Source organism: Phacochoerus africanus, chromosome 4 (assembly GCF_016906955.1).
Source record: "Phacochoerus africanus isolate WHEZ1 chromosome 4, ROS_Pafr_v1, whole genome shotgun sequence".
Taxonomy (NCBI): domain Eukaryota; kingdom Metazoa; phylum Chordata; class Mammalia; order Artiodactyla; family Suidae; genus Phacochoerus; species Phacochoerus africanus.
Window position 1 is genome coordinate 66,624,241 of NC_062547.1, and position 12,309 is coordinate 66,636,549.

At 53.8% G+C, this 12,309-nt stretch overlaps 2 protein-coding genes across 3 annotated transcripts; both read left to right on the forward strand.

Moving 5' to 3' along the window:
* Window positions 1–4,008: 4,008 nt before the first annotated feature.
* On the forward strand, window positions 4,009–7,760 carry KLF1 (KLF transcription factor 1). The gene is made up of 3 exons (XM_047774402.1): window positions 4,009–4,140; window positions 4,806–5,646; window positions 7,082–7,760. Exons 1-3 carry the CDS (start codon window positions 4,054–4,056, stop codon window positions 7,255–7,257), a joined length of 1,104 nt encoding a protein of 367 aa, XP_047630358.1. The 5' UTR covers window positions 4,009–4,053; the 3' UTR covers window positions 7,258–7,760.
* A 1,353-nt stretch (window positions 7,761–9,113) lies between these two features.
* Window positions 9,114–12,103, forward strand: DNASE2 (deoxyribonuclease 2, lysosomal). Of its 2 annotated transcripts, XM_047776910.1 has the most exons (6): window positions 9,115–9,494; window positions 9,585–9,762; window positions 9,857–9,935; window positions 10,477–10,641; window positions 10,732–10,929; window positions 11,565–12,103. In XM_047776910.1, the coding sequence occupies exons 1-6, from the start codon at window positions 9,400–9,402 to the stop codon at window positions 11,942–11,944; spliced, it is 1,095 nt and encodes a 364-aa protein (XP_047632866.1). In that variant the 5' UTR covers window positions 9,115–9,399; the 3' UTR covers window positions 11,945–12,103. The 2 variants fall into 2 exon arrangements, with proteins under 2 accessions (XP_047632867.1, XP_047632866.1); XM_047776911.1 differs by lacking the exon at window positions 10,477–10,641 and having other exon boundaries at window positions 9,114–9,494.
* The last annotated feature ends 206 nt before the right edge of the window (window positions 12,104–12,309 follow it).

The following is a 12,309-nucleotide window of genomic DNA, read 5'->3' on the forward strand; positions in this document are numbered from 1 at the left end:
TGGCTACGCACTCCCAGAGGCCTTACCTCCTGACCAGATGCCCTGCCCCTCTCTCTAAACCCTCATCCTCTTTCTTCACCCTTCAGAGCCAAACACACCTGAGACTTGTCCCAAATCAAGGAGCTATCTCCCCAAGAGGAACTCTGCTTTTCTGTCCAGGAAACCACTCTAATGTCTTTCTTTCTTTTTCTTTTCTTTTTTTTTTTTTTTTTGTCTTTTTAGGGCCACACCCGCAGCATATGGAGGTTCCCAGGCTAGGCATCTAATGGAAGCTACAGCTGCCAGCCTACACCAGAGCCACAGCAATGCCAGATCCAAGCTGAGTCTGTGACCCATACCACAGCTCACAGCAATGCCAGATCCAAACCGAGTCTGTGACCCATACTACAGCTCACAGCTATGCCAGATCCTTAACCCACTGAGCAAGGCCAGGGATTGAACCCACAACCTTGCAGTTCCTAGTCGGATTCGTTTCTGCTGTGCCACGATGGGAACTCCTACAGTCAGATTCTTAACCCACTGAGCTGCAGCAGGAACTCCAAAAATGAACCATTTAAAGTGTACAATTCAAGAGATCTGTGGCTCAATGTGTTAGGTATTCGGCCTTGTCCCTCCAGTGGCTTGGGTCGCTACTGTGGTGCAGTTTTGATCCCTGGCCTGGGAACTTCCACATGCTTTGGGTATGGGCAAAAAGCAATAATAATAATAAAGTGTACAATTCAGTGGGTTTTGGTATATTCAGAATGTTGCACAACCATCACCTCTATCTAGTTCCAGAACAATTCCATCACTCCCAAAAGGAGACCTTGTGCTCACTGAACAATCATTCTCTATTTCCTCCTCCTAGCAGCCCTTGGTAACCATTAATCCTTCTGTCTCTATGGATTTGCCTATTCTGGATATTTCATATAAATGGAATCATAATACATGATTTTTTTAAATTTTTTTTTTTTTGTCTTTTGTCATTCCAGGCCCGCACCCACAGCACAGGGAGGTTCCCAAGCCAGGGGTCGAATTGGAGCCACAGCCGCCGACCTACACCACAGCTCACGGCAATGCCAGATCTTCAACCCACCAAGCGAGGCCAGGGATCTAACCCACAACCTCATGGTTCCTAGTCGGACCCGCCTCCACTGCGCCACAATGGGAACTCCAATTTTTTTTTTACTTTTTTTTTCTTTTTGGCCATGCCTGTGGCATATGGAAGTTCCTGGGCCAGAGATTGAACCCACACCACAGCAGCAACCCAAGCCACTGCAGTGACAATGCCAGATCCTTAACTAGCTGAGCCACCAGGGAAATCCCCGCCTTTATTTTTGCTGTCCCAGGGCATCTGGAGTTCCCAGGTCAGGGATCAGATCTAAGCCTCTGTCTGAACCCAAGCAACAGCTACCAAAATGCCAAAACTTAAGGAACGCACTGTACTAGCCTGAGGATCCAACCCACATCCCAGAGCTCCCAAGACTCTGCCAATTCCTTTGCATTGCAGTGGGAACCCCACCCCCTTTTTTTAATAGCTATCTTAGAGGGTTTGTTGAGCTAGCTTTTACATTACTTTTTTGCTCCTCCCCTTGTTGCACATGATAATTTATCTTGTTGTGTGATGCATTTTTCATGCACCACCTCTGGTTGTGTCTGTAGTGTGATATGCCTACACAGTGTCTGTGTGAAGTTGAGTGCTTTTCACTATCAGGGTGCTTGATTCCATGTTAGTGTGGTTGTCTGTGTTTGGGTGTGCTCCCTGTGGCTGGGCATTAGTAGCTGTGCAATTGTGTAACTAAGCAGTTATATGTAGGCATCCCTGCTGTGGCCCAGCAGGATGGCGGGGTTGCTGGAGCACTGGGACTCAGGTTCTATCCCTGGCCTGGCACAGTGGGCATAAATTGCAACTGCAGCTTGGATCTGATCCTTGGCCCAGGAACTCCATATGCCCTGGAGCAGCCAAAAAGAAAAAAATATTAATTATATACTGTATCAGAGACAGGTACTGTGACTATGTAAGATTGAAGCATGTGATTGTGTCTCTGCCAGATGTGTAACAATGTGCATGACTACATCATTGTGTGTTTATGAATGGCTGTCTGGACGAATTTCACACTTTTGTATCTGAGACTCCATCTGTGTTCGATGGGATTGTGTGACTGCACCTTCTATAGTTCTGTGACAATACTTCCAGGAATCTTCCCTCTATTTAGTTGTGATTAAATCGTGTCCATGTGATTGTGCTTTGGGTAACTGTGTGTGATTGTTAGCACCTGATTATGAATTCTATGTCCGAGGGATTGTGTGACTTTAATATTGTGTGACCAATGTAGTGTATGGTTGTTTTGTGCCTGGGAAATGTATATCTGTGCATATGATACACAGATACACATTTATATATGCAGGGACTACATGAAATGTGTGACTAAGGAACCAGGACTTTGTGTCATTGTGTAATTGCATGGTGTGTGTGTGTGACTATGAACTATGTGTCCATGATGTGTGTCTATGTGGCCTACTTGGATTCCCTCGACACTATAGTGGAGGTCTCTGGTACAGAACCTTAGACCCCCTCCCCTGATGTGGGGTAGAAATCAAGCAGCCGCTAGGTCTCCTGCAAGTCAGGTGCTTCCTGTGGCCCCATCCAACAGTCCTATCCCACCCAGAAGACAAGGTCACCTCCTCCTCCCCAGCCCCCATCACACTGGAGCAGCTCTAGTTTTACCAGCCTCAGCCCCCACACAGCCACACTCCCTGCAATGCCGCCTGGGGGATGGGGGCATCTCCATGGTAAACAGTGATGGTTGATGGGCAAGGGACTCTCCTGCCACTGTGCACAGACCCTGGAAGCTTACAACCTAGGAAAAAAAAAAATATATATATATATATATAGTCTTTCTAGGGCCGCACCTACGGCATATGGAGGTTCCCAGGCTAGGGGTCGAATAGGAGCTGAAGCTGCCGGCCTATGCCAGAGCCACAGCAATGCCAAATCCAAGCTTCATCTTGAATTTACACCACAGCTCACGGCAATGCCTGATCCTTATCCCACTGAGCAAGGCCAGGGATTGAACATGCGTCCTCATGGATGCTAGTCAGATTCATTTCTGCCAAGCCACAGCGGGAACTCCCACAACCCAGGAAATTTAAAAGCAAGTTAATCCTGGGAGTTTCTGTTGTGGCTCAGTGGGTTAAGAACACCACTAATATCCGTGAGGATGTGGGTTCGATCCCTGGCCCCACTCATTGGGTTAAATGGACCCGGTGTTTTCTGAGTTGCAGTAGGTTGCAGATGCTACTTGGATCCAGAGTTGCTGTTGTTGTGCTGTAGGCCAGCCGCTGCAGCTCTGATTCAACTCCTAGCCTTGGAACTTCCATATGATGCAGGTGTGTCCCTAGAAATAAAAAATAAAATAAAATAAAATGATCAAAAAGATAAGAAAACCCCTGTCCTTCCCCTACCCCTTAAAAAAAAAAGTTAATCCCCAGCCCCCAGCCCTGCCACTCACCAGGGACAGAGCCTTAGCTGATCTGGGCCCCCACCTGATAGCAGCCTCCAGCATCTGGGGAGTCTGATAATGCTTGCCTTGGCAGGGAGTTTGTGCCAAGTCCCGCCATCAACACGGTTGCTGCCGTTTATTGGGGAAGGGGAGAGCCAGAAGGTCCTGCCAGAGGCAAGGGGGCTCTCAAAATTCCTTTCTAGAATCCTTATTCTGTCTGTCACCCCTTCTCCAGGAAAGTAACTGAGAGCATGTCCCCAAGTTTTCTCCTTCTCTGGGAACCCAGTGCCTCACTGCCCAGCCTCTGAACCCCCAGCCCCTGAACCCCCAGCCCCTGAATATCTGATTGGCTTTGGATACAGGATGAGTCTTTAAGGCTCAGCCCCAAACAGCCCTAGGCAAGTTGGTTCCCCAGAAACAGTGACCCACGCCTTTGCCTGCCCCTTATCAGCGGCTGCAGCCAATCAGCTGAGGGCAGAGAGGAGCCCTCCAAGGGGCCAGCAGAGCCTCAGAGCCCACGAGGCTGCCAAAGGAGAAGAGGCCTGAGCCCCAGGGCAGGCACCAGTCAGCCATGGCTGCAGCAGAGACCGCCTTGCCCTCCATCAGCACGCTGACCACCCTGGGCCCCTTCTCGGACACACAGGAAGACTTCCTCAAGGTGGGGTCAGGTGGGGTCTAGATGGGCTGGCTGGGGTTCCAGGCCCAGGCCACAGAGCTGGGGAATCAGATCTGCATCTTTACCCGGAATTCAGAGACCTGGTCAGGACTGTGAGTCCTCAGTGCAGGCCAGGGTTCTGACCTTGGTCTAGGGGCCTATTTCTGTCACAGAAAACTAAGGCTGGGAACTAAACAACATGGACATCTAGACTCAGGGAGACAAGCTCAGATATCAGAGGGAAATTGCAGATATGTCTAGGGGACACCCACGAATTAATCTTGGGATTAGTTTTGTTGGGGGACAGGGAAGGAGTTGAAGATTCTGGGGGGAAACTGAGGCAAGGCTGAGCCTTCCCTAACCTTCCATTCTTGGCTCTGTCAGCCCTTCCCCCACGCCTCAGTGTGGCTCTAGATAATGTAAGCCTTATCTGCTGTCTCCAGCCTGACCCGATAGACCTCTGTCTCTGGAGCTGAGATGGGGGTGGGGGGCATGAGGACGACAGTGTGAGGGAGTGGGACAGACTGACATGATGGACAAGCAAACAAGATTCCTTTCCTGAGCCTCTGGCCAGCCTGCCCCCATCAGGGCATCCGGGCCCCCCATCATCTCTGGGCAGGATACCCTGGTGTCCACTGAAGCTTCTTGCTACCGGCTCCCTCCCACAGTGGTGGCGCTCTGAAGAGGTGCAGGACTTGGGCCCAGGTCCCCCCGACCCCACCGGGCCACCCCTCCATGTGAGGCCGGAGTTGGAAGACGCACCCAAGGAGAACGAAGATGATGAGAGAGACGTGGCTACCCCCTGGGACCTGGATCTCCTCCTCACCAACTTCCAGTGCCCAGAGCTGGGCAGCACGTCCCAGACCTGTGCGCCCCAAACTTGCACCCTGGCGCCTGGCGAGGGCCCTGGGGCGCAATTCCCAACGCCGCCCGATGCTCTGGGCACTTATGCAGGCGGCCCAGGGTTGGTGGCTGGGATCCTGGGTGCCGAAGAGCACCCGGGCTGGGCGCGCCCAACCCCACGAACCCCGGCTCCTGACGCCTACGTGGGCCCAGCCCTGATCCCAGCCCCCGAGCCAAAGGCGCTGCCGCTGCAGCCGATGTACCCGGGGCCAGGTGCGGGTTCCTCCGGTAGCTACTTCCCGCGGACTGGGCTTTCAGTGCAGGCAGCCCCGGGCGCCCCCTATGGGCTGCTGTCCGGGTACCCAGGGCTGTACGCAATGCCGCAGTACCAAGGGCACTTCCAGCTCTTCCGTGGGCTCCCGGCCCCGGCGCCCGGCCCCGCTACGCCTCACTCCTTCCTGAGTTGTCTAGGACCCGGGACGGCAGGTGCAGGACTCGGGGGGACCACAGGAGACTCAGGAGGAACCGCAGAGGCTGCGCCATCCAAGCGCAGCCGGCGATCTTGGGCACGCAAGAGGCAGGCGGCCCACACGTGTACGCACCCCGGCTGCGGCAAGAGCTACACTAAGAGCTCGCACCTGAAGGCACATCTACGCACGCACACCGGTTGAGGGGGCGGGGCCCGGCTCAGGGGTGGGGCTGGGGCGGAGCCTTGGAAGAGGAGTGCAGTCGAGGAGTTGGAAACCTAGAGCGAGGGGCGGGGCTAAAGCAAAATCTCGGAGCAAAGTGCTGTGGAAAGGTCGGGACCCGACTGAGACACCAGGAGTCCAACCCCAAGCGGTGCAGAAAGCGGGTGGGGACAGAGAAGGGATCTGGAAAACCTGGGAAGCGTTTTAGGGAACCGACGGGTAAGATCTGGGCCTGGGGAGTTCCTGTTGTGGCTCAGCATCCATGGGGAAACGCGTTCCATCCCTGGCCCAGCCCAGCGGGTTAAGGATCCGGCGTTGCTGCAAGCTGCGGTGTGGTGTTGCTGTGGCTGTGGCCGGCAGCTGCAGCTCCGATTCGACCCCTAGCCTGGGAACATATATATGCCACAGGTGCTGCCCTAAAAAGCAAAAAAAAAAAAAAAAAAAAAAAGATCAGGGCCCGGGACAGGCAGAGAAGTAGAAAGCTGGACCAGAGGTGTAGGGAATGGGGCTAGAGGGACTGAGGGGAGGGGACAATTCTAAATACCAGGGGTGGGGCCAAAGATACAGGGTTCAGGTTTGTGGCAGCAAGAAGCGGGAGTTATGGGTTCTGGGGCCTTAACCAGGGGTATGAAAATTAGGTTGCTTGGCATGGAGGTGGAGGCAGACTGTAGGGGGTGTGCTGGAGCTCAGAAGAATTAGTTTCAGGAGCCCTGACGCCCAGGCAGGTCCTGAAAAGTAAAGGAAAATAGCCGGGAAACAGAAGAGGGTGGGCTTAGAGGAGAAGCCAGGTCCCAAAGAGCCAAAAATGGGTGGGGATGAAGAATAGTGGCAGGGAAGAGGAGGGATGAGGCCTATTCTTCGGGGTCTGCACAGAGGATAGGCCCACGTGTATAGACCTGCACTGGGACTCAGGAAGGAGGGGCCAGGTCTAGCAGGGAAAGAGTGGAATCGCCGAAGACAGGGCCTGGAACACCAGGTGGATTTCTAGGCTCAAGGGCCAAGACCAGGGTCAGGATTGGGCAGCAGCTGGAAGGCCCCCTGGTGCAAGGGAGGGGCTGGAACACAGAGGAGAGTGCCAAAGGATGAAGACTGTGATAGCATTAGGATGCGCGCACAGGGTACCAGGGCACAGGAAGTAGGACCAGTAGTGTAAAAGATGCGACTTGTGCCCAGGAAATGAAATCAGGCCTGCTACCAGGTCACAGAAGGTTCGGGGCCACAGAGGTCCCACCTGGGTGCAGACTCAGGCTCTCCCTGGAAGAGTGCCTCCTTAAATTTTGCACCCTAGGCCCTTCACTTGCCTCACCCTAGTCCCAGCCAAGGTTGGGCAAAGGAGTGCGGCCCAATGCTGGAGAGGACCCTGGGACCAGGTGGGACAGACAGTGGCGCTCAAAGCTCCCTCTTCCCTGCAGGGGAGAAGCCATACGCCTGCACGTGGGATGGCTGTGGCTGGAGGTTCGCACGCTCTGATGAGCTGACCCGTCACTACCGAAAACACACCGGACAGCGCCCCTTCCGCTGCCAGCTCTGCCCGCGAGCTTTTTCCCGCTCCGATCACCTGGCCTTGCATATGAAGCGTCATCTTTGAGCCCAGCGCTGGCACTTGGACCTTCCCCAGGGACTGGGGTTGGAACCCGAATGGATCCACACAGGGTGGTTTTCCCTCAGATGAACCCTTGCCAGGACTCTTGGCCCCACAGATCCACCATAAGATCAAGGACTGGCCCATAGAGAGACCTGAGGGAGCCTCCAGTGAAAGCTCCCACATGTCCTTGACCACAGGGAGCCACACAGTGACACACAGTCACATAGACTCGGCAAGATAGACCTCCAAATAAATGGACTCAGGTGGACACTTAAACACTTCTGACAAAGAGACAGACCCTCAGAGAGCTGGACCATCAGACCAGTTCATAGGTGGCCCTAGAAAGCTGAAGGGGTTGTGGGATGAGGCTTGTCAGAGACCCTGGTTCTAGAAGAAGACTTCACACTGTGACTCCTGAAGCTCCACATAGTGGCTGGCATCTGCTGTGAATGGTTATGGGTCCTGTAAAAATGCCCCTCCCAGATAAAGCTTCAGTGTTTGTCTGACTTCGTGGGTTTTGGGTGCTGGAAGATGGGAGGAAGCTGTAACCTCAGAGGTGGTATGGGGTGGGGGCAAACACACACTCTCACCCTCATATCATAAGCCTGGGCAATCCTCTTTGGGCACAGCAGGCCTTGGCCGCTCCCCCACCCCAAGGTCAAGCTACCTGGTTCTTGCCTCCTGCCTTGAAATCCAGGGACGTTCACATCCTCCATTTAAGAACCCTCAGCTGGGTGCCAGAGCCCCAGCATCCTTCACCCTGCCGCAATCCAAAGTGAACCCTCGAATCTTGGGGGTGGGGGGTGGGGGTGGGACACGCAGAATGAAGCGGGAGGACCAGGAGCCCAAGCGCCTTTTTTTTTTTTCTTTGTCTTTTTGCCATTTCTTGGGCCGCTCCCACGGCATATGGAGGTTCCCAGGATAAGGGTCTAATCGGAGCTGTAGCCACCGGCCTACACCAGAGCCACAGCAACGCGGGATCTGAGCCGCGTCTGCAACCTACACCATAGCTCACAGCAATGCCGGGTCCTTAACCCACTGAGCAAGGCCAGGGATAGAACCCTCAACCTCATGGTTCCTAGTAGGATTCGTTAACCACTGAGCCACGACGGGAACTCCCCAAGCGCCTTTTAAGAGAGCAAACCTTGGGAGTTCCCGTTGTGGTCCAATGGGTTAAGAACCTGACATATTGTTGATGAGGATGCGGGTTCCATCCCTGACCTTGCTCAGTGGGTAAGGATCTGGTGTTGCCATAAGCTGCAGGCGTAGGTCGCAGATGCGGCTCAGATCCCGCGTTGCTGTGTCTTGGGCCAGCTGCTGCAGCTCTGACTGGTCCCCTAGCCTGGGAACTTCTCTATGCCTCAGGTACGGCCCTAAAGAGAGAGAGAGAAAAGGCTAGGCTGAGGGTGAGGGAGAGGGAGAGGGAGAGAGAGAGGAGTTCCCGTCATGGCTCAGCGGAAACGAATCTAGTAAACATGAGGACCTAGGTTCAATCCTGGGCTAAGGATCAGGTGTTGCTGTGGCTGTGGTGTAGGCTGGCGACTACAGCTCCAATTGGACCCCTAGCCTGGGAAGCTCCACATGCTACAAAAAAAAAAAAAAAAAATAGAAAAGAAAAAGTAAAAGAAAAAAGAGAGCGAGAAAGCGAGAGAGAGCAAACAAGAAGCCAGGGTCAGAGGGATGGAGTAGAACGAGGTTACATGCAAGAGTGTTGATTGAGATTAGCCCGAATTGAAAGAGACGGAGGCAGGGCCTAGTGAAGAAACGTGTGCTGTGATTGGCCAGGAGCAGAGTCGGAGCTCAGAGAAGGGAACCACCTTGCCGTGAGGGGGCGAGGTCTATGCCGAGCCAGAGGGTGGAGTCTATCCGGGACCAGTCCGCCACCAGCAGGAGCTGGCTGCACACAGGCCGGAGCGGGGGTGGGAGCCTACGGGAGTGACTTCCCCAAAAGGAAGCCCCGCGCCCCCCACCGCCCTCCCCGCCTTTTCAAATCTCTGATTCTCGACTCGCGGGCGGAGTCTCTGTCCTCGTGAAGTCCCGGGTTTGGGGTTTGGGGAAGTGAAAGTCAAAAGGGGCCGGGCCGGGCAGAGCTCGTGACCCCCCGCGCCTCGCTGTCCCAACACAGATCCCTAGACCTTTAGCTGTATGGCCACGCTGAGCCCCCTGCTATTGGCCGCGCTGCTCTGGGTCCCTGTGGGGACCCTGACCTGCTACGGAGACTCGGGGCAGCCTGTGGACTGGTGAGAAGGCGGGCGCTCCGGGGATTGCTGCACTCCTGGATGAGGACTGGGGTTCCATCTCTTCATTTCTGTCCATTCTCCAACGTCCAGGTTCGTTGTCTACAAGCTGCCGGCCCACAGCAGTCCCGGAGATGTGGCTCAGAGCGGGCTCCGGTACAAGTACTTGGACGAAGAGTCAGGAGGCTGGCGCGACGGCGCGGGGTCCATCAACAGCTCCACGGGAGCCTTGGGCCGCAGCCTGCTGCCGCTGTACCGAAACACCAGCCAGGTGAAGGGACCCCCAGGGGTGGAACTTTCGGTGGGACTCTAGAGTGGGCCTGACCCGCGGGAAACCTTCACGTTGCCCTTGTCCATCTTCCCAGCTAGCTTTCCTGCTCTACAATGATCAACCGCCTAAACACAGAGGATCTCAGCACTCTTCCAGCCGTGGGCACACGAAGGGTGAGGCCAGACTGGGGGTGCGGGGAAAGGGTTTTGGTTTCCCTCTGCATTTTCCCCAGCTTATCCTGGGCCGGGGGGGGGGGGGGATGAGGGGGGACTGTTCTGTCAGACCCTAGGCATGTTTTTTCCTTTTTCTTTCTTTCTTTTTTTTTTTTTTTTTCATTTTTGGCTGCCCGGAGGCATAAGGAGTTCCCAGGCCAGGGATCAGATCCCAGCCACAGTCTCAACCTAAGCTGAAGCCAGGTCCTTAACCCACCATTTGGGGTTAACCCACTGTGCTGTGTGGGGTCGGAGATCAAACCCAAGTCCCAGCGTTTCCTAGCCTCCAACAAGCCCTTTGTGCCACAGTGGAGCTCCTGTTTTTCCTTACATCAATGTTGTCCTTCTTCTGGACTATGAGAATTTACGGCTGTGGAATCTGAGCTCAGCAGTGGTCCTGACACTGCCTCCACCATCTCCAGACAAAGAGTGTTCCTGGTTGCACATGTGCTTGCATGTGACTGCCTCAAGCAGTCCCCCTGACCCCCAATTTCTGGTTCAGGTGTACTGCTCCTGGACCAAGAAGGGGGCTTCTGGCTAATCCACAGCGTTCCAAACTTCCCTCCACCTTCCTCCTCTGCTGCATACAGCTGGCCTCCTAGCGCCCGAACCTATGGGCAGACACTGATCTGCGTATCTTTTCCTCTCACCCAGTTCCTGAATATCAGTAAGTGGAGACAGGGAGGCGGATGAGTCCCTGATTCCCAAGCCGGCGACTTGAAACAGTCCCTCACTTTCTTCTCCCCTTGCCCTCTAGGCAGACAGCTGACCTACACCTACCCCATGGTGTATGATTACAAGCTGGAGGGAGACTTCGCCAAGAAATTCCCCTACCTGGAGGAGGTAGTCAAGGGCCATCATGTTCTCCAGGAACCCTGGAACAGCAGTGTAACACTCACATCAAAAGCAGGGGCCTCATTCCAGAGCTTTGCTAAGTGTGGAAACTTTGGAGACGGTGAGCCCTGAGAATGAGGGTTGAACTCTTTCTCTGCACAGAGGGTTTATCCATGGTTGAGGACAGGTCAGGGACAGAGAGGAGGACACTTTGGGAGTCAATTACATGAGAGGTAAACAAGCACTAGACCTGGGTTCAAATATTGGTTTCTGGCTATGTAAGGCTGGTTTAACCAGGGCCTGAACTGGGTTATCTGAAAAATGGGGGTACCATTTTAAAGGGCCATCATGAGTGAAGGGATGCATATAAAGTAGTTAGTAAGGACTATTAGTCTTTTTTTTTCTTCTTTTTCTTTTTTTTGGGCCACACCCGTGACAATATGGAAGTTCCCAGGCTACGGGTCGAATCAGAGCTGCAGCTGCCAGCCCACATCTATCTCAGCCACAGCAACACCAGATCCTTAACCTACTGAGGTAGGCCAGGGATCAAACCTGCATCCTCATGGACACTAGTTGGGTTTTTAACTCACTAAGCCACAATGGGAATTCCAGGACAATTAGTCTTAGATTTAAATCTTAAATAACCATAAATTTCCTAGGTTATCAGGAATGGAGGAAACTGAGTTCAGAGAGAATTGGCCTAGGGAATCCCAAGCAGTGTCCTTGACCTTGCCCATGCCTTTCCATCCTCTACAGACCTGTACTCTGGCTGGTTGGCGGAAGCCCTTGGCAGCAACCTGCAGGTCCAATTCTGGCAAAGATCTGCTGGAATCCTGCCCTCCAACTGCTCTGGGGTCCAGCACGTGCTGGATGTGACCCAGATAGCCTTTCCTGGCCCAGCGGGGCCAAACTTCAATGCCACAGAAGACCACTCCAAGTGGTGTGTAGCCCCAGAAAGGCCCTGGACCTGTGTGGGCGACATGAATCGGAACAAAAGAGAGGAGCATCGGGGTGGGTGCACACTGTGTGCCCAGCTGCCTGCACTCTGGAAGGCCTTCAAGCCTCTGGTGAAGGCCTGGGAGCCCTGTGAGAAGGAGAACAGGGCCTTCTCTCCAAGAAGCCCAGCAAAGGATTAAGGCTCAGGGGCCAATTCAGACTTCAGTTTGAATCTGTTTAGTCCCCTCTCAACAGTTCAGCCTTAATTGTGTGCTTCTGTGACTCAGTCTACTCATCTGCAAAATGGGAATCCTAACACCTGCCTCAGGATTGCTAAGGAATAAAAGTGAATTGGTGAATGAGGCTGTTAATCTTTTCTTCAGGTGGGAACTAGGATTCAGAACAACACTTCAGTTTGCTAAGGATGTGGGGGCAGCTGGCAGAAAGGTGAGACACCAAGTGGGACCACAAGGAAGAATGCAGCCAAGATTCACCTCTCCTCTTCATGGTAACCAGAACTAGAGCTCCACCCCTCAACAAGCACACAGGCAAAGGGGCAGAAACA